The following is a 25652-nucleotide window of genomic DNA, read 5'->3' as shown; positions in this document are numbered from 1 at the left end:
CTTCTAGTTCGTAGAAGCAAAGAGAGGGTCCAGACGGCTTCGGCCTACGCTACAGGCCGGAGGGGGCCCGCTTTCGTGGCGTCGAAGGTGAGGAGTCAAAGACCTGCACGTCCGGCACACGGTTGCGCACGCAGGTGGACCTGTAGGGACCGGACCTTCACCCGGTTCCTCGTAGGAGGGTCTAGGAGGCGAGCGGGACTAGGCATACTCTTCGTTGCAACGGGGTTTCGATCCGCTCACTACTTCTCTCGTCGAAGAGGGTCAGAAAGGTCTACTAGACTACTACACAGCAGAGCACTTCTCCTGTGCGGGAAGTCGTTGTTCCGGGTTAGGTCCCACGGAGGACACCAACCTGAAACTCCTGTACCTCTCTACGAGCCGGGACGACGGCGGTACGGCGGGTACCTCGGCGACACCGTCGGGGTGGAGGTTGCCCGACCGGGGGCGTCACGGCTCGTCATTGGGTCAGGGACGCGCTCGTTCCGTCTGGACCGCGGCGCTCTACTCGTGAGTCGGATAAGAGGAACTCAGAGGCATCCTCTTCATCCTCCTCCATATAATCCAGCTCTAGGACATCCCCCATGGGTGAAACCACGGTGAGGTCCAGCTCCGACACAGCGTGGGGCTCAACCTCCGCTGCGGTCGTCACCTTGTCTCGATTGCCGGCCGGCGAATCAACAGACATAAAGAGGTCCTGTCCTAGCTTGGTGCGCTAGCCGTCGGCGGAGGCTCTTGGTGGTGAAGCGGGCACAATGTCCGCACGAACCGGGGGCATCGATAGCCTCCTGGGCGTGTTCCAGCCCAAGGCAGGACGAGCAGACCTGGTGTGAGTCCGTGCTCGAAATCTTAAACCCGCAGAGCCGAGTCTCCGAGCCTCCGTCTCCTCCGGTGTGAGGGAGAGAAGGGTCCATCCTCGTTAGCCGGGGTGTCGGCGTGGAGGGACAAACTAGTAACAGGTATGTTACCGTTTGAAAGAAAAAATCCAAACCTTATCTTTATTCCAAAAGGAAAAAAGCGGCGGGCAGATTTTTTTAATATTAACTGGTGTGTTAATATATTTTATCTCCGTCTCCTCTGGTGTGAGGGAGGGAAGAATCCGTCCTCGCTCGCCGGGGTGTCGGCGTGGAGGGATAAACTAGTAACAGGTACGTTACCGTTAGAAGAAAAATCAAAACCTTACCGTTATTCCGAAAGAAAAAACGGCGTGGCAGATTTCAATGTTAACTGGTGTGTTAATATTCAATTCAATCTTCTTGCAAAGCAAGAGTAGCCGGCAAGCGCCCGTCGAACGAAAGTTAGCTTGTGGTTCAGTCTGTGGACAGTCAAGCTAGCCCGGCTACTGATATATTGAGATGTGCTCCGAACGAGAAGAGGTGTTTGAATGACGCTGCGACGTAGCGCAAGCTACTTAAAGGGTGGGTGGATTCCCTGACGTAGACGTCAAGATCACCAGCCAATCAGGATTGGCGTAATGAGATTGATGCTTCTGTTTGCATACGCGTTGAGGCGCATCCTATAGTGAGACATCGAACGGAGTGTTATGAATGAGAACCACGGATGTCCTTACTGCTCTCTGACACTGGATGTCAGCTTGGTCCTGTTCTTATCTGAAGAAGACACTGTTTTATGAATGTTTTGGGCAAGCCGAATTAACAACTCATCAGGTTCATACAAAGCTGTGGAGCTACAAGGCCGCTTGCCTGCATCAAACAGGGGAGTGAGAGGAGGGGCAATAGCTGGTAGAGCTGTGCACTAAGTGTCAAGACTGAGTCCGTAAACGCAGCCTCCCTGGTTTGATTCTGGTCCTTTGCTGTATGCCATTTTCTCCATACAAGCTATCACTATCAAATGTTAGCCAAAAATATGGCAAATATGCCAAAACATATCTTGAGAAAATAGTGAATGTGAGATTTGCCAAAATTGTGAACAAATTATGAACAATTGTGAAAAATGAATATCTCACAGAGGACAATTCAAATGAGTCAATAGCAAAGACATGTCGATTCAAAGTGTTCCCCCATATTAACACAATTATATATCAGTTAAAATATGTAAATAATTTAAGGTATTCTAAAAGATTGGCAATGTTAAAGTGGACCAATCATGCTATATTTGAATAATATAGTGTAGGACCATACCTATATAAGGCATATTTATACTTTTTATTTTTCAAAATACCAAACAGATCATGCATTTTAGCCATTCCTCATTTCGCTCAATTTAACACTGTCTTTGCATGGGCTGATTCCGTGAGAACAGCACCATCTACAGGTCTGACATATGTACTACAGCGTCTCCAGCGCTTTCGAACGGCAATGTCCGTGGCTGTCTCCTCCTGATTGGTGGAGTTGGCCCAATAGCCGTAGCGCCACTTCTGTGACGTCATAGAAGTGTTCAAATCTGGATCAGTCTCTATCAGATCCGTTGCAGCCCCTTTTTAAGAGATTTGGGTATGGAGGAAAATAGAGAGGGTTGTGTTTTCTGACACTTGGTGAGTTCCCTGGAATATTCATGTATAAAAGACGTACAAAAGTGCATTTTGCATGATAGGTCACCTTTAATGTGTTATTCAACCCATCAATTAAACATTTTTTAGCAGGACCCTTAGCGTTCCCTCTTTCTATCTCAGCTGTGAAAACTGTGACTCTTTTGAACAATGAGAGGGATGATAAACTACGACAGACAATTTATCAGTCTCCCTTGTTATCCACACGCTAGTATTTCTCCTGAAGATGTCTCACCAGACAGGTACAGAGACCTTCCTGCTGCTAATCACGCCTCTAACATATGTCAGCAGGAAAGAAAAACAAAGACTTAACGTTTTACTTTAACAGAACATCCTGATCATCTATCTGTCATTTCCATAATTTACTGGGCAACAACAGACAGGCGTGCAGACACACAGCCCCCACTAAGCCAGCCTGTCCATTATTTTTGAACAACATTCACTAGTCCAGCCCCATAAATGGACACTGTCAAGTTGGTTATTATTCAAAGCTAGAGGATGATTTGATAGGATTCGATGGTGTCCATTCTGCACCAGAGTAGGATGCCTTTCTTAGCTATGAACAAATGCTGGGATGGACAGAGAATGCTTTCTCTTTGTCCTTTTTTAACTACATATTTGAAATTAACTGTCACAGAGACTAAAGTTAAGGGCAACGCTGCAAAAGACAGTCGGTAAAAGAATGAAGTTTGGAATTGCTGCTGTTTCTGTAACAAAGAAGTGTGCAGTAACCCCTGTGATTAAATGTGTGATGTGGTAAAGTCAAACAGCTAAAATAGAGCTGGTGTTTCAATAATTCAAGGTGCAAGGTTTTGATACCAAGATAAATTGAATTCTAAGATTTGCTCTTGGTAAATAATTTATAATTCTATACAGTAAGAGCAACCCAGATAAGTTCCACGGTTCACAGCTCTCCAGGTTACTGTATCACTCATTGGGCCTCCTTTATCGATACGTTGATAAGTTTGTTTGTGTGTTTTTCACCCCAATATCTGAAACTACCACCAATTTTCCCAATGGATCATCATAACATTACGCAACGAGGCAAGTACTGGTGAAAGGCTAAGTGGGTTTATTCATATACTTCTCTTGACAATGTCATTAGCAATTCCCATTAACTCTATTAGAATGCTTGTGCAGCATAAAGCTGTTCGATGTTGACCTTTGCATTAGCAGTGTTGATCCTTGCTAATAGTGCCACTTGACTGACACTGTGTACAGATGTGTTCACTGTGTGACCCCGCGACACCTCACTGCTTCCAGTGTGTAAAAGCTGGGTTAGTTTGTAAGCCCTCATTCCTATCTCAGATGTCAAAGTTTCCTTATTGTAAGATTTGTAAAATGACTTCTATGTGTGATAGATCGAGACCTCATAGCATTTGAAAGGCTTCACGTTGATTAATGGGTATACATGTCACAGTAATCAAGCTTTAATATATGTGTATTTCCAGGTGGCTCTTACACTATGGAATGTATCATGCAGTTAATTACTTATGTACATACTTAAACAGAATATCCTGAACATGATTAAGACACATCAGAAAATAATCCACAGTTGTGCATCTCTTGAACATCCTTAAGTTACGGAACATTAGTATTTATAGTAATTAACATGTCCCATTTATACATTCAAGTCACCCTGCCAACATAGTGTTTGGTTAATTGTGTGTGAAAGCCCAATGTGCCAGGGTTTCAGCATGCAGAAAAATCCTAAAATGCCTTTTGACAGTTGGAGATTGTGTAATAGCTGTTGAATGCAGACAACAGTTGCACTTGAATAAATGCACCTATGTACGCAATTTGATTAATGCCTCTAGAAGTCACAGTGTAGCATTTATTGTAATTTACTATGTGAAAAAAAGTGTTCATCTCTGTAAAGTATTCTTTCTAATGTCTGCTCGTGATTATGAAGTAAACTTACTTTAACTTCAAGGTTATCATTAGTCTAAGAATGATCGTTTTAACCTCATTTTCTTACAATTGAAGATATATACTGTACCTCCTCATTGTAATGTAATAAGTGTCATGTGGTCTGTGGTGTTCTGCATTGCAAAAGATTACATCTGACGACAGCCATAATTTTACCAAATATATAATCCAAAGACTTGTTAACAGGTTTTGTAATGTTGGTGCATATCCAGGCATATAACAACACACATTAATGTAAGCATTATTGTGAGCTACATTACTAGAGCAAAAAAGACAAATGGATGGACAGAATGCAACGTTTCAATGGGAGAAGGTTATTCGGTTTTTTGCTAAACCCTTTTTCAAAATCATTTATATTAATATCTTATTATGATCAAAGGGGGAAAACTGTTGTAATTGAGATTTAAGATGGAGGCAAAATATCGTCGTCTTTTTGAATTCTCTGTCTTTTAACCCACAATCGCTGCTACCAATGACCTGCGTCGTACTAACTGACCTGTAGGTCTCATTTAATCGGCAAGAACACATCAAAGATTAAGATTTTGTAAATAATAGAAATTCACGTCAAATTCTCAAAAAAGACATGATTAGCAGTATAACATAAAGCATAAACACTAAATAATACAAGTTGGGTTTTTACATGTAATTGGATCGGCAGTGATTCTCATCTGGGAATCTATAACCTCAGATTCATCCATGAAAAACGTGCACGTTGAATGTTGCGCCTCATGCAGTCCGAAGCACTCTTATGAATGTATTCATTCGTTCTGTGCTGACAGCAGGTTGTAAATAATAATTTGGCTCACACAATTCGGGTAAGCATATTGTCTGAGGGATAGATTGCTGTCTGAGATTCCTCCGCTGTCTTCCAGTTTTAATTCCCAGACAAATGAGATGTTTGCAAGTTTTGACAGACTGTCTGTCATTCAGTATTATATAGCTTTTGGTGCAAATGTATTTGTGACTGTGTGTGTGTAAGATGGTCTGGGTGTGACACCTCAAAAACAAATGAGTGTTGTTTGAAGAATGTCAAACAACAAATAGGCCGCTTACATACAGAAAAATCACCTTGAAGAAGACATGAGTCCATTTTAACATGGCATGGGAAATAATGTCATGATTTATTCTATGTTGAATGGGTTGTCATTCTGAACAACACAAAATAAACACGTTATGCAAATGCTTAATTAAATACAAAATCATTGTGCACAGCATTTTACTGCAGACGTGCATTAGGGTGTGAGTCAACAGTCCTGCTACACTAGTGCTTCCTCGTGTCTTTTTACGTATTGACTTTTGTCATTAACTCACATGAGTGATGTTAAATGGGAGCAAATGGTGCAGTGAAATGTATAAGAATGATGGCTCCCCTCAGGCCATGAATAACTCGGAGACCTTCACAGTCAGTGAAGCTATCTAAAGGCTTCTTGCATAAACTGCAGAATACATGGAGGATGTGTAAATGGTACCATGCTCTCTCACTCTGTATTTGTGCACACACATGTGTTTATACTGTTAGTCCAGCTCTTCCAAATTGATTTCACTCGGTTTAGCCCCCTGCTCCAGCCCTCCTCCCTCACCAATTATCCACCACCATGTTGGCATCCGCTCTCTGACACGTGGGCTGCAGATGGTCGTCCTGTGTAACACTGCCAGGACAGGGGCAACTGTTACCCGTGCAAAACAAGTCAACGAGACACTTTCATTCTAATGAGTCACTAGAATCACTGTGTCCTGTGAGGGTGTGCATACACAGCAGACCTTTTCATATTTCTGCACAGAGAACACTAAACTGCACAGAGAGTGAAAGACAGACGGCCAGCAAATGTATAATTAATCTGTCTTTTGCCAAGACACTTTCAGTTTTGGATCCAGTGGATCATCCTGAAAAAAAAAATGTTGGCCACATCATGGGACATTTACCTATCATTCCCAGTGTATAATTCTACTGCTCTGACTCACTCGATCACCATTATAGAGCTGGGACTGTAAGGTAATTGGCGACCATATGGGCAGATGGTCCCTTTACTGCATGTGTATCATGTCACAGTGCACATTCAGCTATCCTTCAATTGGTGGAACCTCTGGGCTTAAGTGATCATGAGTAGCACATTCTCATCATGGCCACAATACACAATGTGTTTTTTATTGCATTAAGTTATAAAGGGGGGAAGGGGAGAGCAGTTACTGTGTTGATATTCTGAATATCACAACGTCATCTGGCACTAAAACGTAATCTTAATCGGCTCAATATTTAGCAGTTTTAACACAGGAAAGAAATTGGTTATGACATTGAATTTGGAAGAAGAATTACATAAAATCTTGACTGACCTTCACCAATATAAAAGTGTCATGTAATAAAAAAGCTTTTGCATTCAATTTAAGATTTATTTTGTAAATTAATCTAACTTTTAGGTCTAGCAAGGACGTGTTACAGAGCTCATTGTAATTGTCATTTCTATTGCCAGAATCATAAATAATTCTAAGTGCTATATCATCACCGGCTACACTGCCAGAATTCTGACGGGCAGATTCTGTACTCTAACCTCTTTGATCACCATAATAATACCAGGATAATGTGCTGTATAATATGATGGATTCACTGGCTTGGTGGTTGATTTGGGGCTTCATCAGTCAAATAAGTTTCCAGTAGATTACTTCCTCTCAGCAGGAGAAAGGTCTTATTAAGGCTGACAAACTGATTAGGAGCTCTACTGCCTGCCTTATACCTTCACTGTAATTACTTCTGCCACTGAGGCTATGTGTACCATCCTGTATGCGTGTCACTTCGCTCATTAGCAGGGTATCTTAAAATGTTTGAGTCCGATTTCAATGGAATACAAATGATTTATACCTACACTTTTTAATATTGTAAAGATTAGTAATATAAGACACATATTTTGGCCAATTGTTGCTCTTTTCTTTGCACATACTGCCCTTTCATACAATAACTACTCTAGAGGGCCGTGCACTCGCTCCCAGGTTTATTTTGGATGAGCTGTTGACCTGGCACATACTTCTAAACATAATGTACTGTAAGAATATCACCAATTGTGAAGGGACACCTTAATGAGCCCAGTAATTAGAATCAAAGAAGCCTCCAGGAGACCGACGCGATGTCTGACGCTGAAAGTTTAATTGATCTCGCACAAGAGAGAGAAGAGAGGATGATTTACACAACGAATACAGAGATGCAGTCACCATCAATTCTGAATGTAGTATTTATGGTTAAAAGGGCAAATAGTACATTTCCTTACCTAACGTTGGATCACTTTGATTGAGCCTCAAGTCCCAGTCAACACATTGCTAGAAAAAGAGGCTTATTACCACTGTCTAGGACTTCCTATCTCCCTGGCCTCCATGGCAGAAAAATACAGTCCTTCACATTCTTCACATCAAGAAGAGATACGTAACTTAAGTCCTACTTAATGTATTTCTAACATAAGAAAGAGAGTCTTAACCGTGTTGACAACAGCTGCTTAACCTCACTGCAAAGAAAAGTACATGTTAAATGTATCAGCTGAGTTAAAGCAACTGCTGAAGTGCTGATTATTGAGAAAATAGAATAACCTCACCCTACCAGCATTCAACACACTCCGTCAGAAGTAAGACAACTTGTAGTAAGCTATGAAAATGCGTTCAGCAAAACAAATAAAGCTGCAAGCAACAGTGAGCTCCAAGGCTTCACCAAACTGAACAAAGTCACTTTTCTTAATGTCTAAAGAAGGACTGAGACCAACCACACACGTAGGTGACAATACAGTCAATGGGTTTGACTAAACTTTTTTAAAAGGCTCAAACATGAGTACGAGTAACTGATTTGAATCATTGAGACATCCAACATATACAGTAGCTGTACTGACTTTTTCGGGGGCAAGGCTTAGGAACGATGTCATCAATACTGTCTTTGCTCTGATGTAAAACACCTATACAACATTTGAAATGCCATGCAGTTCCTCCATTTTTGTTAATCTCAGTGAAAGTTCATAAGCTTCTCTCTGGTTGTCAGGTCAGTGAAGCCTCATATCCTCTCCCCGCCTGTCAGTCAAACTAAAGAAGGTTCCCCGGGCTCTGCTAGGCAGTGTGCCTGCTGTGTAGTCAAAAATGTTTGGCAACGGAGAGAAAATAAATAACATTTACATCTGTGTACCACCACATTTGATTTTTTATTGTAGTTGGAAAAGTGCAGCAACGTGTACAACCTGCACATCGCCAATCATAGCCCAATTATTTAAAGATCTGGTAAGTAATACTTGATACAAGTTCCTTCTCTACCAAACTCTACCCATCATCACAGACCACATCAGACCAGTGCTATTTTGAATTGTTTTATTATCAAGCAACATAAACTTAGTTAAAATGTCTTTTAACTAAGAGATTTTGTAACATAATTTACACCTTAGAGCTGTTTTCACACAGCAGGAGAATGCAGTAAGCTGTATTCCATGTATTCAGCCAATGTTTTTGGTTTTTGTATTAGTCAATAGAATTTGGTGGAATGACAGACATACAGGTAGGTCAATAATTTAAATATTTGTTTTTACTGAACTGGAGTTTGCCTGAATATTCTCTTTGATGTATCCCTCCAAAAAACCAACTGAGATGTCAAGATTTTCAATGTTCACATTTTGGTTTTCAATATTTTATCAGAAATGTGATGAAGTCTGAGGGAATGTCATACTTTAAAATGCTATGCAATGAACTCTATTGCAAGGATTAGGGGTTTCACAGCCATATAGATTAAACCCAAATATTCGCTAACTGGATACACTGATTGCAGATGGCACTTGTTCTATTTCTCAACATATGTAATCTGGTCCAATTTATCCATGTCCATTTATTATCTGAACATGTAGGCTTCCTCACAGTAAAAGAGAAAAACTTAAGAAAAGAATAAAAAGCCCATAATCCAGCTGAACTTCAGTGATTGAATGAAGGTTGAGTTTCTTTTACGCTTACTTTATGGTTTAAATTTGCGTTATACTGTCTTTCAAGCTATGGCCTTAAACCAACCCAGCTATGAATGATACATCCAAATGTTTCATTGTTTAAAAAAACAGGGCCCATGGTGTTTCAGGTGAAAAGGTCCTTTAGGGTTAGAGAGAAAATAAATTGCTTATATTTTCTTAAATGAACAGAGCATTCCATTAGAGCACTATTGATTGCACAAATCCCCATGAAACTTGAAACAGTGGCATTCAAATGAAAAGTGAACATGGACGAATTAAGGTGGACAAACTGTACAACATGAGAATTTTAATAGGATTATCTCAGAATAGACTCCTCTACACATATCTGGAGACATGGTGAACAAAAGAACATCCTTCCACAGTTTCTATCAGGTACTTTTGAAAAGCCCTTGGACTACAGCACTTGAATGAAACTGCCGCTTTTTGTGTTTATTTCAAGAGATCTTGTAGGGTCAGTGCAACCCTTGAAAAACGTTAAGAATAAGAAAAAAAGGTTTTATAAGGTCAAGGTGGGAGTAGGTACAAGAATGACTCAAAAAAGACTTGGCTCAGCTCAAGTGGTCTTGTAAGAATACAATGTGCCTGCGTGAAACTGAAATGTAATATATTAGAGGGAACAATTAAAGTTCAATTAACTTAAAGCCAAATTATTTGTTCTTCTGTGGCACATTCATTTTTATTTCCTTAATAAGGTTTTGTCACTGGTATTACAAGGTACATGTTTACAGTATGGAGAAAAGGATTCAACATAAATCAGGGAACTCATTTGATATTGTAATGAAAACATGCAATTATATTCCTGTAAATATTGCTGTGGCATTACTGTGTGAAGATGATTAACTAGCATATAGAATAGATGGTCCAAAAACACTTTGTTATAAAGAACAAATAATCCAATATTCTCTGCGTTAGGCTAATATAAAATGGTGACTGTGTAAAAGCACATGCCTCAAATTAAAAGATGGAGATTAGTAAATCATTGTCCATCAGCTTTCTTCTTTTAGTGTTCATATCAGCATAAACACTGGGTCTTCTTGAATAGTGACAGGAGTGAAATATGCTTCAATGTTTCACTGGTTTAGTTCAGTCACTGAGTTATTCATCATTGAGACACAATACACTTGCCTTATTTCACTGTGCTCTTTATGCTATACCCTACTTTGGCTGGGCAGAAACAAAAAACGGAATATTCAGCACTTTCAAGGCTATAGCGTATCGAGACATTTATTTATAGTTTTGCCTCTATTCTTTTTGTTCTTTTGTCCGCATGCACGTCTACCAACTCCCCAGAAGATGTATGTGTCTTTTAAAAGTAGCTTTGGGAAACATCTGTGGAAAGTCTTGGTTTGTGTAAGCACTGAAAAGAGTAAAAGAGGGTGAAACAGCCTCAGTTTTATTTTATCTATGTCTTTTTTTTGTTTGTTCGCAGCTGCAGTAAGGCAACTGCATGAGTTGACTCCATGAATAACTTGTGTAGCGGGGCCCTGTTATGCAAGGCGTGAAACCTGAGAGCCAGTCACCTGTTCTGCTACCTGAGCCTGGCTCTGAGGACGGATGGAGGAGAGAAGAAGACTAGACGGCCTTACTGTGCTGTCTATGACTCAGCTAATAGACTCACTGCCTTTGATACAGCTTAAACCAGCATTACTAACCCAGAATTACCTTACTAGGATATTCCGTGATCATGTGAAGCTTGTCCACCAGCGCCATCACAGTTAAAGATTTACAGAGGAAACGGGCTCGGCTTCTCTTTCATTTGCAGAGCACATTCGGCTCTAAGTCACTAAGGCGGCTAACATAAGCTCCGGGGTCCTTTGTATGAACATATTGACTGTGTTTATGAGTTGTGCTTTGCTCCTTGATCCCCCCCTTGTCAGCTGAGTGGGGTTTCCACTAGGACTCGAGTAAAGACCTCAGTTTCCGCTCGCCTACCCGATGTGTGGCTGAGAGCAGGAGAGCTGGCTCTGTGGCCCCTGCTGAAAGAAGAGGATATATCTGCAGCCGAGAGAGGAGCAACAGCTGATGGCTTTGCCTTGACACTCGGCTATCAGGTAAGAAGGACACAATGTCTACAGCAAAGGTTGAATGGTAGATTTCAGAATTATGCAATTTTTCTCTCTGTAATTAGTCTCTTTTATTCCCTAAATAAACAAATTATAAAAATATAGCAATGTTGAATTAATTATGGCAATGGTACGTAAGTAAGATTATACCACGTTTTATATGCCATCATCACAGGCACAACCAGTGTATTCTACCCATAATAAAAGACATGACTTTTTAGCAGTGGTAGATAATTAACATTGTTGCTAATGTGTTAAGCATTTCCATTCCTAGGTAGGGATACATCATGTTTAATGTCTGTACAATTAACTATTGAGGCCACTTGTATGTTTTCCTACGGCGAATTTAAACAGATTATGGCCCATGTGATCACATTCCAGTGACCCACAGTCAGGCATTACTTCACGCTTGACTCAGTCTGACTAATTGCTCTAATACAGAGACCAGTATGTAACTGCTGCAGGTAATAACAAGGAGCATACGTCATCCTTACAATTCACGATTCACCGATCAATACTGCATATGTGTTCAGAAAGTAATTCAAATGAAAAGCACACTAGGAAATTAAATACGGATGTGAAAATCCCTCCCGCAATTTCAAGTCATTATGTAGCTATTGTACAATACTCTTTATCTAACAAATGAAAGGGGAAAGGGACAGCATGTAGAGAAATGTGCATACATAAAAGGCCAGGATTAAAAGAGTTGTCTGTTGTCTGTGAATTTTTTTTACCTCACCCTAGCACATGTGAAACATCTGAATATCCACTTTTTTTTTCTCTTAGCTTAAATGAGCTACATTTAAACGCTGGCTGTGCTGATGGGTCTATCTCTCACATCCCCACAGCTCTGCACAGCCTGTCTGCTCCCTAACCAGCTGTAAGTCCCAGGGCCTCCCGCCTGTTCCTGGCACTGTCAGCAGCACAAAGGTTTACTCAATCGCTGGTTTCCGTGCATGCAACAATAACCATATGGTTACCTTAGCCAAACACGAACACTGTCCGCTCTCTGTGAGCTGTCACTTTGTCTCTGCGCAAAAACACACACTGTTTCTGTTTCCTCTGTCACAGACACGTTGGCTGGTAGATTAACGTTCAAAGATAGGGATATTCTACATTTTTATGTGGACAAGACCAAACCCAAAAATATGTCTGTCTCTTAATACTGCCCTGTACTGTCTGTGGCTCTAAGGTCTGGCTCTTTTTATCACTACATAAATCAGAAAATGTTGTAAAAAGTCCAAATTTTTTCACAATTTTTAACAATATTGCTGTAAATACAATACTGTTTATAGATGTGTAAAGCAATGTAAGGAATAATCAACATGTATTTTGGTCGTCCACCATAGGTCTGCTTTGAAACATGCATAGGTTTTATAAGCCTGTACAAATCTAGTGGTGGAGGCTGGTGGTGGAGAGCGCTGGCTAACACCTAAATGTGTTGAGTCTGCATAACATCTGTGTGACTGTGAAGGCCATGCAGCAGTTTATCATTTTCATCATTAACATACATTACCAACACAGAATATGGAAGACTATTTTCATTATGTTACCCAAAACATTTTGCATGTTTGTCTTTAATTTTTCAATCTTTGATGGTATACAACAATGCAGAAAAACCTATACTCTGCTAATACCATACACCCATGTATACAGTAAAATATTCACTTGTTTGTGTTTACTGCATTATTTTGCTGTTTTATGAGTTTTTTTGGTTTTTATTCCCCTTTATTCAAGCCATATTTATTATGTCCTTCAGGATCCTTTTTCCCTCACACAAACAAACTTCTACCCTCTGTGGCAACATTAGAACATTTGTATTACTCCTCCAATTACACTTGCTGGCGTGGCAAAAAATAAATCAAAGGAAAATGGGGTGAAACTGAATGTGTAAACTTCTATTTCAGTGTTGTTGTTCAAGGCAGCATTCCCGTCCCGTGTGACTCACCTCAAAGTGGAACACACGGGGTAAACATAATTACTTTCCTTGTATTCTTTGAACTGTACCATGTACGCAAACATATTAACGGGCCAGCAACATGACTTCAATTTGCAAGGTCTGACTGTGACACTGTTAGACGAAATGAATGCCCTGCACGCTTGAAAAGTTTGTTTAAAGAGTAAATAATGCTTCCATTTGTTATAATCTAAGTTTTATTAGCTGTAATGGCTACGTCAGGCTTTATACCAGCTGAACTGGGAGCAGTGCTCTTGGTGTATCATGATTAAAAAACTGAATTATGCTCAGTGGCGAATAAAAAGAGTCGATAAGCCCCTTTCTATGCCTACTGAAACAAAAGGCCTAAACATTTAAGCTATTGTTTGGTGTTAAGGAATAATCAAAAATATGCAAGGCAAGCATGACAGATAGTGTGAGGAGAGTCTGAGCAGCAGAAATCCAGATAAACAGATTTTTTTTTTTGTAAGTGCTGATGGGTGGTAATGAACATGGCTCTAAGCATGGAATAAATGATGGAAAGATAAAGTGAAGTGCATAATGCGGTGTTCAAGTATTAGCAGAGAGGCTATTTTCAGTGACGAGATAGCTGTATTTTTTATGATGAGTAGGTAAGTCTGATAATTGTGTTCCCTTTGAAGTGGCCATCCCTTTTATGTCATGTAGGGTGTGCGCAGCCTAGTTAAAGCCAGGAGCTGCAGGGATCTAAAGTAGCCTACAGTGTTTTTATTTTGTGTCTTTACAGATGAGAAAATAAAAGACAGATAGTCGATGTCAGTGGGTTTCCACAGTCGGAGATTCCCAAGCCTATCGACACCAAACATCAATGAGGTAAACAGCTCCCGGTGAACTTATCTGTTTACTTCATATGTTGACACTTGCTCGACGGATAAACACAATGAACTAATTCTTCTTTGTTTTACATTTTATGCGAATGCTCTATTAGTTTTAAATGATTGCTATTATGGATATCTGAGCCAGTGCAATCTCACTGTCTTAACTGTTGACTAAAAAACTAATTATGTAAAAACTCCATGTCTTATTATGTAACAAAAATATTGTGTCCAATTATGATGTTTGATATCTGTTCTAATTAGTTGATGTCCTCAGATTTCAATTTCTCTGGTTTGCAATAACACTCAAGCTAGAGACAGAATAACGAATTTACCCAAATTATATTTGTGTAAAACTCTCCTGATATTTACGACTTGGGAATCTGAGCCAACACAAGAGCTGTTTGAAGAAGATGAAATAGTTTGCCTTTCGAACAGAGAGAGAAAAACATGTTAACCTCCATGGTATGCCGTGTAAAGCAGCAGAATGTACTACCTGTTCAAAGTGTGTATGATTTTGTATTTTTAACTCACTTATAAAGAAGCAATACTGAAAAAGGCTAGTGTTTTTTGTGTCTGTGTGTAGACGACAAATCTGTGGGACATTTTAAATGTCATGGATAATTTGTCCCTAAGTGCTGCCCCTAAAGTTACCCATCGTAGTGGAAACAGCAACTGATTAAGACACGCAGCTAGTAAGTTAGTCTGCATTACATCAGCATCTTTTTTTTGGGCACCTCGCCTTTTTTTGCGGCCGCTTCAAGCTCCTCGGGTTGAAAATGTTTAAACTTTTCACAATAAGCACTGGTGACGTCACTGTAGAAATGTAAGGAAAACAAAAAATCTTGTTTGAGCATAGCAGCATGGCGGACACTGACTGTTGCTGCCGGTGAGTGTGTGACTTTTATCTCCTTGTGTGGATTATACTCCTCAATCTACGCCAGTCAGACTGTGAGGTGAAGTGAACTGTGAGAGCAAGAACAATCAATGTCAAACACAAAGTAAAACAAACAAATAATGAAACCTAAGAGGGCAAAGCTAGTCTGTCATGCAAAACAGGGATACCTTGCCAAGATATTGCCATAGAAACAATAAAGCAGGCGCCAGCACCTTTCTGCATGAAAAGGAGCTATGTAGACACAGGCCCTAAGAGAGCAGATAATAAGTCCCTCCACATCACAGCGGCTAACATCTCTCTATTTGAATTCTTTCTTGGCTTCATTTGAGTTACAGAATCGTTCAGTTTGCTGAGGAGCAAACTGCGCCCTTTAAGCACAAATATGACACTTTCTCTCTGTCTGTTCATAGGCCTCAAGTAAAGATGTCACGGCTTCACTGCACAGGAAAGTCCTGTCGTGGACTGTGTGGCGGGGGAAAGAGGAGAAAGAGAGTGTGTCTCTTAAAGCAATAACACACACTTCCACATCTCAGACAGTGGCAGAAATTGGATCTTACAGTGGAGTTTCCAACCTGTTCAGGGCTGCAAGTGTCCCAGATGTGGCGGAAAGGAGTCCAAAGTCAGCATTTTCTTCCATCTCCATCGCAACCCAGAGGATTTTGCCATTACTTTGCAACCCACAGGACCCTGCGTATCGATCCACTCCAACACAGCGTGTTAAGGTTCCAACTCTACAAGAAACTTTCATTCCCACAAGCCCAATGAGAGTCTCAAGTTCTCAACCGGACGTGTGCAGAAAGGGTCCTACCATTGTGATGCCAAATGAGTTCGGACAGGCCTTCTCACACGCTGATGGATTGGCAGTTAGAGATCACGGAAAGACGAAAGTACAACTTGTACGCAGGGTGAGCTTCACAGAGAGTGACAGGAAACAGGATGAGATAGGTGGTTTATTAATGTCTGCACATTCTCACCGATCTTGTATCCATCTCGATATGCCGCTGAGGTCCATTAGCTCTGTTGTGTTTTTGGACAAGTCCCTTTCCATTTCCCTTGTGGAACTAGAGGGAAGAAGATCAGGTCAACCCACTCAGTACAGGTCCAGTTTGTCTGTTCGCATCAGTGTCCAATCCTGCCGCAGATCCTCTGCAGATAACAAAGCGGCCAAAATAAATGAGGGTTACGGGAGACCTAGAACGGCCATGTTGGGTCGAAACAAACACAATGGCCGAGAGAGTGTTTTGGGTCACTGCAGAAGCCCTCTATCACAGCCCAGGGGACACAGGGTCGAGCCAATAGCACCCGCTCATGGTGTTAACAGCAAGGCTGATGATTCAGATATGCAGCAGCAGCACAGCACTGCTCTGGGATTATTGTCATTCAAAGGGCCGGGCCCCTCAGACACAAAGCCTGGCAGGCAGAAGGGGATTGCAGATGAGGAAGCCTTCGCTATCCGGAGCAATTTCAAGCAGCACACTTCTAATATTGGCCCAGGTATGAATTTCATCCTTTTGCTTTAGAAGTTGTACCCTTGCAATTGATCTGTATTTTCCTTTCAGCGGCCCATATATCCTTAAGCTATTTTAGATAAGATTACATTTCCGAACAGCAAGCTGGATGCCGTGCCAAGGTGGTTTTTTTTACTCTGCTCCTGCGTTTGATTTATACCTCATGCATTGTTAATAGAAGTTCACCAACTCACTATACTTTTTCCTACTGTACATTCACATTGTTTAAGGTAAATCCCATTCCAACCATAGATTTAAATAAAGCACCAACACTTGCATTCATTCTTCTCTGACTTCCAACACTTCATAATATAGATTATTAGTTATGAACTGCTGCTGTATATTTTACAGAGTGGGTTGAATAGACTTAATTTGCATGATTTAAAACAGTCTTCGTTCAGGTCTCCTAGGACTAGTAAAATAAGATCAAGGTTATATGAGAGCATTATTAAGAAACATGATTTGGTTTATGCAAGTGAGGATGCATAGATAACATGTTTTATGTCTAGTTCGCGTTTTTAAATGTTAGAAAGTTAAGTTATGGTTTAATGGAGAGTTAGTTTATGGACTAGGTGACTTCCTGGAGTGTCTGCTGGTTAACTCAATGTCACTGCACCTGGCAAGAAATAATCCAGCCTGTTTTCTCCCTATTTACATTCTTTATGCTAAACTAGGCTAACGGTTGCTGGCTGTAGCTTCATATTCAACAGGCAGAAAATAGATTAATATCAATATTTTTATGAAGAAATAAAATAATAGTATTTTACAGCATGTCAAACTATTTATATAATAGTGGTGATGCAAGGGTAAACATAATCTGTTGATATCCATACTGCAGCACTGACTGCAAGTAGGCGGACCTAATCTGTGATTAGGCCTATAAAGTAATGGCAGTGGATGTTGCAGCCAAAATGACAATAAAATGCGATGTCACAGCCTGAAGCACTTTTACCTGCCTGCCTCCCATTTTACCATGGCAGTCTCAAAAGAACAACCGCCACATGACACATTTTAAATTATTAAAGCACTCTCTCCACTCATTACAACATTTATTTCCTGAATCATCCCACACACTTGTGTCTTTCTTCTTATATATGTTTGCTCTTTTCACTGGGCATTTATTCTGATTACAGCAAGACACATCCTGTAGCAGAAGCTAGACTGAGGATTTTACACTTCTGCATGTGCTTCCTGAACCATTCTTTTTCTACATTAAATTCAGTATAGATATGAATTCGACACAAGTTAGAGGAATGAGGTTGGAGGTGTAGGATGGATGCATGGTCATCTTTTGCATTATTCATTGTCCGTACTCGTGTTCCCTCTAGTATTTCTCCTCCCAGAGTTGTGGGGCTTGTGTGTGTGAGAGAGTTTGTGAAGGTTACTTTAAGGTCTTTTTATGTTCCTGCTTTCTCCAGATCATAAAAGCTACTGTAAGATAGAACTTGGGAACATTGGGAAAATCGTGCAATAACTCAGTCTGAGGCGAAGCATACAGTCACCCGGATACATCTACTGTATGTGTTTTATATAACATCAAACAGCAACAAACCACTTCACAAACTGCAAAACACAAATCTATTTCAAATGATTCCTCACTATGAAAGTTACCCTATAAAAGCAATCATGATGTTTGTCTTCGAACCCACTTTATTTTTTGGAAGGATTTGGGTTGCTAAAGTTTACAGACATGTAACTTCTTTCTGTGTTTCTATAGTGGAATCCAGAGTTTGCAGCAAGCAAGCTGGAAATTGCAAGACAGAAGAACAACAAGAAGTTGACGGGTCCCCAGAGCCTCGAAGAGTCTCCTTGAAGAAACGACCGCAGGCTGATTATCTGAAAGGCACACCCAAGACTCTCAGCCTCAAAGTAGGAGCCACATTTTAAATGATGACTTCTTTCAGGAAATAAACTCAATATTGGAACAAGCTAAAGAAACTCCAAAGTAAACAGTGAGCCTTATGGTTTCTTATTGACCTAAAAAATGTGTTTTGCCAAAACATACATCCAATTATGGAACATTTTCAAAAATAAATTGGCACATCTGTCTATTTCAACAGAATGAGTTGAGGAGATGGATCAAATGTTCCGGATCGAATTGTGATCAACTTTGTCACAGGTTAAAACGTTATTGTGCAGGGCAGGTTTTAATCTGTCTATCTTTAGGGAAGGACTCAACAACAACAAAAACAGCTTTTTATGCTCAACATTCTACTTTCATGCAAAAACCTGCTTCATCCATTACCCACAATGCAACTTGACCGAGTGCAGATTTGTAGGAGATACCGGGTTGTTGTGCTCGTTCCAGCTAAAAGGCTAAACATTTCATTTTCAGCCCCAACCAGCAATTGTATATTGATTGTTGTCAACCCCTGTCCATTTTTAACTAGTTTTAAATTATATATGCATTTGGAAATAATACATTACCATAGATAATAAGAAGTTTAGATCATTATTACCTCCACAGATGTTGTTAGTTTTTTTGTTTGTTTTTCAGCATTGGCCCGATTTTTGTTAAAATGGTGGAAGTATGTAGAATGGGTAAAGGTCGGACCAAACACATGTTGGAACAGATCCAAAATCCCCAGGCTGACACACAACTTATTAATCACTTACTGTATGGAAACGGCCTTGACAGAGATATGCACTCTTCAATGCCATTCTAGTTTATTTTGAGAACATACAGTATGATAGACTGTCAGCTGTAACTATAACTTAATGAAAGTCAACATTGGCAAATTGATTTCAAAATGTCCACGCGTTCTATTGCTTTTTATCCATCAAAGTTAGGAGTGTCGAGGCTCGTGAGGATGGAAATACTACATGAAATGGTTTCACAAAGTACACAACCAAGAATGATAACCTAAAAGTCATTTATGGAGTCAAGAAAACACCATGAAAATATGTTTAGTATTCTACACATTGCAACCACACAAGGTTTATGATCAGATGTGGAAAAAGTGAATCTGCCAGATGGAACCTTGAAACCCTCAGGAATGGTGTTTCAGACTATTTCAATTAAGGTTTACCACACAGAGAATCCTAATGTGTTTACTCTTGGATTAAACATTATCCGAACAGAAGCGGCATCTCTTGAGGGGTTGAATTTTAAACTTGGAGGGATTTTTACTTTAGTTGGTTTTTGACACAGCCTCTGCCAAGTAGAAGGGGAACGAAAAAACTATATTTAATAATTACACAATTTTTCATTTTTTCTTCCACCTCTTTCCTATTTTTATTTAATTGTAATTATTACACAGTTGATGTAACAAGTTATATCCCAGCGTTGAGAGATCCACTGAGGTCTATTCCCCCTGTGAGTAAAGCCCTCTTACCTTTATCCCCAGTAAAGCTGAGCATAATTGTATAACGCTGCCTCTACCTCTTAGCTTTTACAAGGCTGTGAAGAGGATTCTGCAAGGTTACGGAATAGATTAGGAAAATGTTCAGATTCAATAAAGATGTGTCTTTCTCTTTCCACAGGATTAATGTCTATGAGTTCTTCTGTGTTGTTCACAATAACAACACAGCTCACTGTAGGTTTCCCTCTCCCTGTGTTAGGAGGCTTTGGAGCTCTTCAGGCCAGACTTCATCAGCCGATCTCAAGGTCGGGTGAGGAGGTTGGAGCAGAGGGTTTCAAAAAGGAGATTGCTGCAGGACTCCAATCCAGACGTGGTGCAGGGCCTCAGGGAGGAACGAGACAAACAGAAGAGAAACTGCACCACACCGGATCCACTTAGTGGTAAGTGCAGCTGAATAACTCTGCCTGGAGCCTGGAAAAACAAAAGTACAATTTCATATCTCTACAAACAATCAGGATAGATCATATGATAGAAGATCATGGGAGTTGTGGAGGAGTAAGTGTGGCATTCAACCTATAGGGATCTCACCCTGCAGCAATTCACAGTCTAGCTCTCTCCCAAGAGTCAGTCCAGAGCTAGTCCTCCTCTTCGACACCCATCTGTCACGATGTTTCATTGGTCGCTACCTCGCTTCTGTAGGGCTTTTACACATTCATCGAATCCTTGAAATGTGACAAGGAAAGCTACTTTATATGTATTTTTATACGACTTTCTTTGCTGAATAGATTGGGAAATAAGTAAATAGGTAGCTGGTGGTCATAATCGAATCATGTTGGCTTTTTAAGGGAACCTTGGAGTTTCTCTAAAATTACAATACAATCAACAACCTCAGCTGGCCTCGAAAAAGAGCTGCTTTTTTACAGTATATTGTTCTCCTTCTAGACTAGAGTCATGACAATTATCCAACTTTGCTCTCTGCTGGCTATTATCTAGTATTGCAGATCAGTTACAGCATTTGATTTCTCTAAGGCTCTGTGAGCAGGGAATACACAAGTTGAGACTTGAGGTGTCTAGAATAAAAATGTGGGGTTTTGTTTTTTCTTCGTTCCAACTTTTATATCATACCAGGAATGGAAAAAGGTGAAAATACAACAACAAAGCGTTTCTCATATAGGAAACAGCATACACTTACTTTTACAAATAATAACAAAAGTGAACTCAAACTGACAATAGGAACCATAGAGGAAGAATTGCAGCCTCATAATGCTAGGGGCATGGAAATCATCTTTCCCAGCAGCATACCGAGTCTAATCGGCGTTTGTCAAAATAGTTTATGTGCAGGTTATTATATATTAAGATTATACACACAAGAGTATTTTTCTTCTTCTCAGCCTGAAGCTGTCAGACTTATAAACTCTAACAAGGCTTTGTTCAGTTGAAATGAATGCACAGCACATCCAACATTTCCTATATTAGTTTTAACTTAAATGTTTGATTCTCTGTCTTTGAGAAAATATGTGATTTTAAAAGCCTGATATGGAATTGATTATCTACATAGTCTCTCGGAATTTTATTAAATGCTTTTTTGGTTTTGAACCTTTTTTTTACACATTCATCACAGCAGATTGTTTTTCACAGCAATTTTCTTTGCAGCAAATCCAACCCGACTCCTGACCGCTTAACGCTTGAGTAAAATGTTAATAAAGGGGGGGGGCATAGCACATTTCAGATAACCGAAAGTTTTGGGAGGTCATTGAGGAGTCATGGAAAGAAGAGCCTTGAAACGCTCACGCTGATGTCTGACTGAAGTCTGAAGTCTAATTATGAACAAAGAGTCTGGGTCCTGTTGACCTGAGCAGAAAACTCACAGCAGCTCAATCTGTGAGAGACAGAAATCTCACATGTAATACCACTGGCTATTGATGGTTGTGAAATCAAATGGATACGTCTTCATGTGCTTGTGTTTGTGTGTGTGTGGAGGGGGGTGCCAATGCTCAAAGGTGTCTGAATAAGAGGGATCAGACAGTCCTCAGTGCTCATTAACATATGCAAGCTTCATTTACATATTAATTCGTATTTGTTGTGTGTGTGTGTGTGTGTGTGTGTGTGTGTGTGTGTGTGTGTGTGTGTGTTTTATCTGATCCGGATGGTTACTAATTCATTTTCCTTATGTCGGTCTTTATTGACCGGGAACACCATGGGTGTTACAAAGTTGACTAAATCATCCAAAATTCGATCAAAGTGGTGATCAGTAATTGTATATGTTCAAATGTCTAGGATATCATAAAGCCTTAAGGCAATCGATTGTAAAACAAAAACGTTATGATTGATGAAAGTAGTAAATCGGTCAGATTTGACCCGAAGACAACAGGAGGGTTAAAGGGGCCCCATGATGCACATTTTCAGGTTCATATTTGTATTTTGTGTCTTTACTGTGACATGTTTACACGCTTTAATGTTCAAAAAGCTCTTTATTGGTCTCCTGCTGCCTGTGCTGCAGCACCTCTTTTCACCCTCTGTCTGAAACCAGAGCCCAGTCTGCTTTGATTTGTCATCCAATAGAAGCGCAAGTGTAACATAGTAATATCACTGTGTTACAAAAGTAAACAAAGGAGTCCAATCAAAGCATTTCAGGCAGAGTGGGAGAGAAAATCTCTCTCGAGGGAACTTTGGGATTTTAGCCTTTGCAAACCATTTACATGCACAAAAATCTATATTACACACTAAAGAAAATAGTAAAAACCCATACATTAGTGCCCCTTATAGGGCTCCTACTACTTGCGACATCTTAAGGGTTTTGGGCAAAGCAGACCTCCGTATCCGCACAATTTCCCATGTGGCCTTATCAACTGAGTTAATGTATTGAAACAAATTACTACCTGCAGCTTTAAAACTTGTCCAGGGAAAATTAGAGACAGCCATAAAGTGCTTATTCATCTCCATGGAATCAGCCTTCAGAAGTAAAGGCAGGGAGTAAATGCAGGAGCTCCAACCTGAATTTAAAGTGATAAAGTGATTTAGTTTCTACTGCTGCTTTATTGGAACCAAATTAACCTGCTTTACAGAGGAGAACGGTGTTAGCCGCCTGCAAATTTGATCACATTTATTATATTTCGCCTTGCTTTGGAGAATACAAAGGGAGACTTTATAATTTTACTCTGGGAGTTGACTAAATTAGAATGATTTCACTATCGCAGAGCTAAACCCATTCACACGGGCAAGCTGATTCTTCTTGAAGAGTCAAGAGTGTGTTTTCCCAACAAAACTTCACACCATATGACAAACACACACGCAGATAGAAGTGCACATCTGCTGGGTTCCTCAGTTATAACAATTAAAACCAAACAAATAAAAAAGATGTATTGTAAATTATAGTCACTCGTTTTTAATTCAGCCTTATTACAAGCCGCCATTCATACACAAATGAAGCTTGTTTGATAGAAGCTTAATGGACCCGATTGTTGTTGAACAGTATTGTTGTTGGAGTGTAAAGCTATTAGCCTGTCATACATCAAGCCCTCAGTGTCATGTGTAATGGCTAAGTGTTTTGAACCAACTGGCTCATGGCGGCATGAATCTTCCTGAAGGCTGGTGATTATTAACGACAGTGGCAGCGCGGAGCAGCCACCTTCAATCACACTGCAGGTAAATCCTGGAAGAAACACGGAGGCAGAGACGGGCCCTTTAATTCCTTTTTGGCTGGGAATTAATCAGCCACGTTTCTAATTTCTCACACCACCAATGTTAATGCCTTTCCTGTGTGATACTCTAAATAAGAGATTAGACGGTACATATGCACGCACACGCACACACGCCATTGAACTGATGACAAACGAGGACGCAGCCGCTTATTTGAATATCAGAGAGAAAGTGTGCTAGCGTGCCAAAATAACCTCCTCCAGCCTGTACAGTAATTACTCTGGAACACAAGAGGAACACATGCTTTATGTAGCATCAGAGGAGGCAGGTTTGAAGATAAATAGAGCTGAAGGTGAAGTAGCTCTAGGAGCATTGTGACGGAAAGACAGGTAGGAGAGCAGAAAACAGAGGCAGAAAGTGGATTCAAAAAGGAACAGAAGAGAAGTTAACAACATTGGGGCTGATTTAGAGGAGAGCCAGTGAGCTCAAAACATCACCATCTTTCTCTTCTTTATCGGACAGACATGCAGGGCAGTTCCTCGGACCATCTGTAACATGAGGACCCAATTGTACAAAATGGCCGTAGCCATTTCTCTGGATGACATTCTACAGATTGGGTAGTTTAGGTATCTGTAAAAATGTACAGAAATGTCTCTCTTTCATAATCATGTTTCTGGCTTTATTTGCATTATTCTTTATTCCTGCCTTCTAGTGTGTATCTCTTGTGAAGTATGTAAAGGGTTAGTGTACTGTCTGTCCAGTTTGCATCGCTCAACATCCCCTTTGAATACCTAAACAACAAAATAGGTTGAGTGTTGTTGCCTTCAAAAATGTATCTGTATTTGGGGTTGCCACTGTATGCCGCACTATCCACAAATACCTCCTCCTTTTGGGGTGCTTAAGCTTTACTATGCTACTTGTCCTTTTTCTTGGAAAATCAATCAATCGGCTGACCATAGGCGGTAACTTGTCAAGAATGTTTTTTTAAAAAAAAGTGATGAAAAATGTGAACAAACTGCAAAGATATGGTTTTCTGGTGAGAACCGTCTTTGTTCATAATAAATCATACTGTAAAGACATTGGGCATCCTGTGTCTCTCTAGAAAACAGAAGGCTTTTAAAAGAGGATCCTTCAAGTATGCCATTTGTTTTACAAATACCTTTCTTCCAATTCAGGCTGTTCACTTGAAATTGGACCTACAGAAAAAATATGACAAACTATATTGAGGTATGTATGAGTGAAACAAAAATGCATTTCCATCCGCATCATTGTGAAATTCTTTGGGCAGATTACCATTCCCATTACCTCCTCTCATGACACGTTATATACGGTTATTAACGTATGTGGATCTACTAGTTTCTGCTTCTTTTTTTATCTTTAACTTCTTATTTCCACATTTCACTTCTCTCTCTTCAACCCCTCTTCATCTCTCTCTCCTATTTCCGGCCAATTCCCACCTCTCTGTGGGAGCACTGATGAGAGTCTTTGCAGTGAAGGTCTCACTCCAGGGGCCTGGGAGAATTTCTTCAAGGGCCACACACACACACACACACACACACACACACACACACACACACACACACACACACACACACACACACACACACACACACACACACACACACACACACACACTTTTTTTTTGTAATTTTTTTTTTTAGCTTATCAATAATAAATTGAACAGTTTTAAACAAGAGTTGATAGCTTTCTGCCTCCCTCCTCTCTCCCTGCTGCTCACTCTTCTCTTTGCGATTCTGCAGGTGACAGCTCTCGCTTCCAACTCAACACTTAATGACTAAATTGGAGCGATTAATTACCCTGATCGGTGATGTTAACCTCCACCTCTGCCACCTGGTCTCTTGCCGATGCAAACAAAGCCGCTGATGAATACCGTAGCCTTGCCCCTGCTTGCCATTCATTCTTAAAACAGAAGCAGTATTAAAAGGCACTGTTTACCCTAACATAATGACAACTACTTTGAATAACACAAATGGGAAGACATCATGTAAACAAAGGGAGGAAGTTCAGATTAGCCTTGAGTAAGAGA

At 40.3% G+C, this 25652-nt stretch overlaps 1 protein-coding gene across 1 annotated transcript; it reads left to right on the top strand.

Moving 5' to 3' along the window:
* Positions 1-5783: 5783 nt before the first annotated feature.
* Positions 5784-25397, top strand: LOC104966349 (uncharacterized). Its single transcript, XM_010795538.1, has 6 exons — positions 5784-5837; positions 11283-11456; positions 15567-16650; positions 18382-18533; positions 20226-20406; positions 25366-25397. The coding sequence occupies exons 1-6, from the start codon at positions 5784-5786 to the stop codon at positions 25395-25397; spliced, it is 1677 nt and encodes a 558-aa protein (XP_010793840.1).
* Positions 25398-25652: the final 255 nt, after the last annotated feature.

Source organism: Notothenia coriiceps, unplaced genomic scaffold (genome assembly GCF_000735185.1).
Source record: "Notothenia coriiceps isolate Sejong01 unplaced genomic scaffold, NC01 NC01_scaffold00037246, whole genome shotgun sequence".
In the NCBI taxonomy this organism is placed as follows: domain Eukaryota; kingdom Metazoa; phylum Chordata; class Actinopteri; order Perciformes; family Nototheniidae; genus Notothenia; species Notothenia coriiceps.
This window is presented reverse-complemented; position numbering and strand designations above follow the sequence as displayed.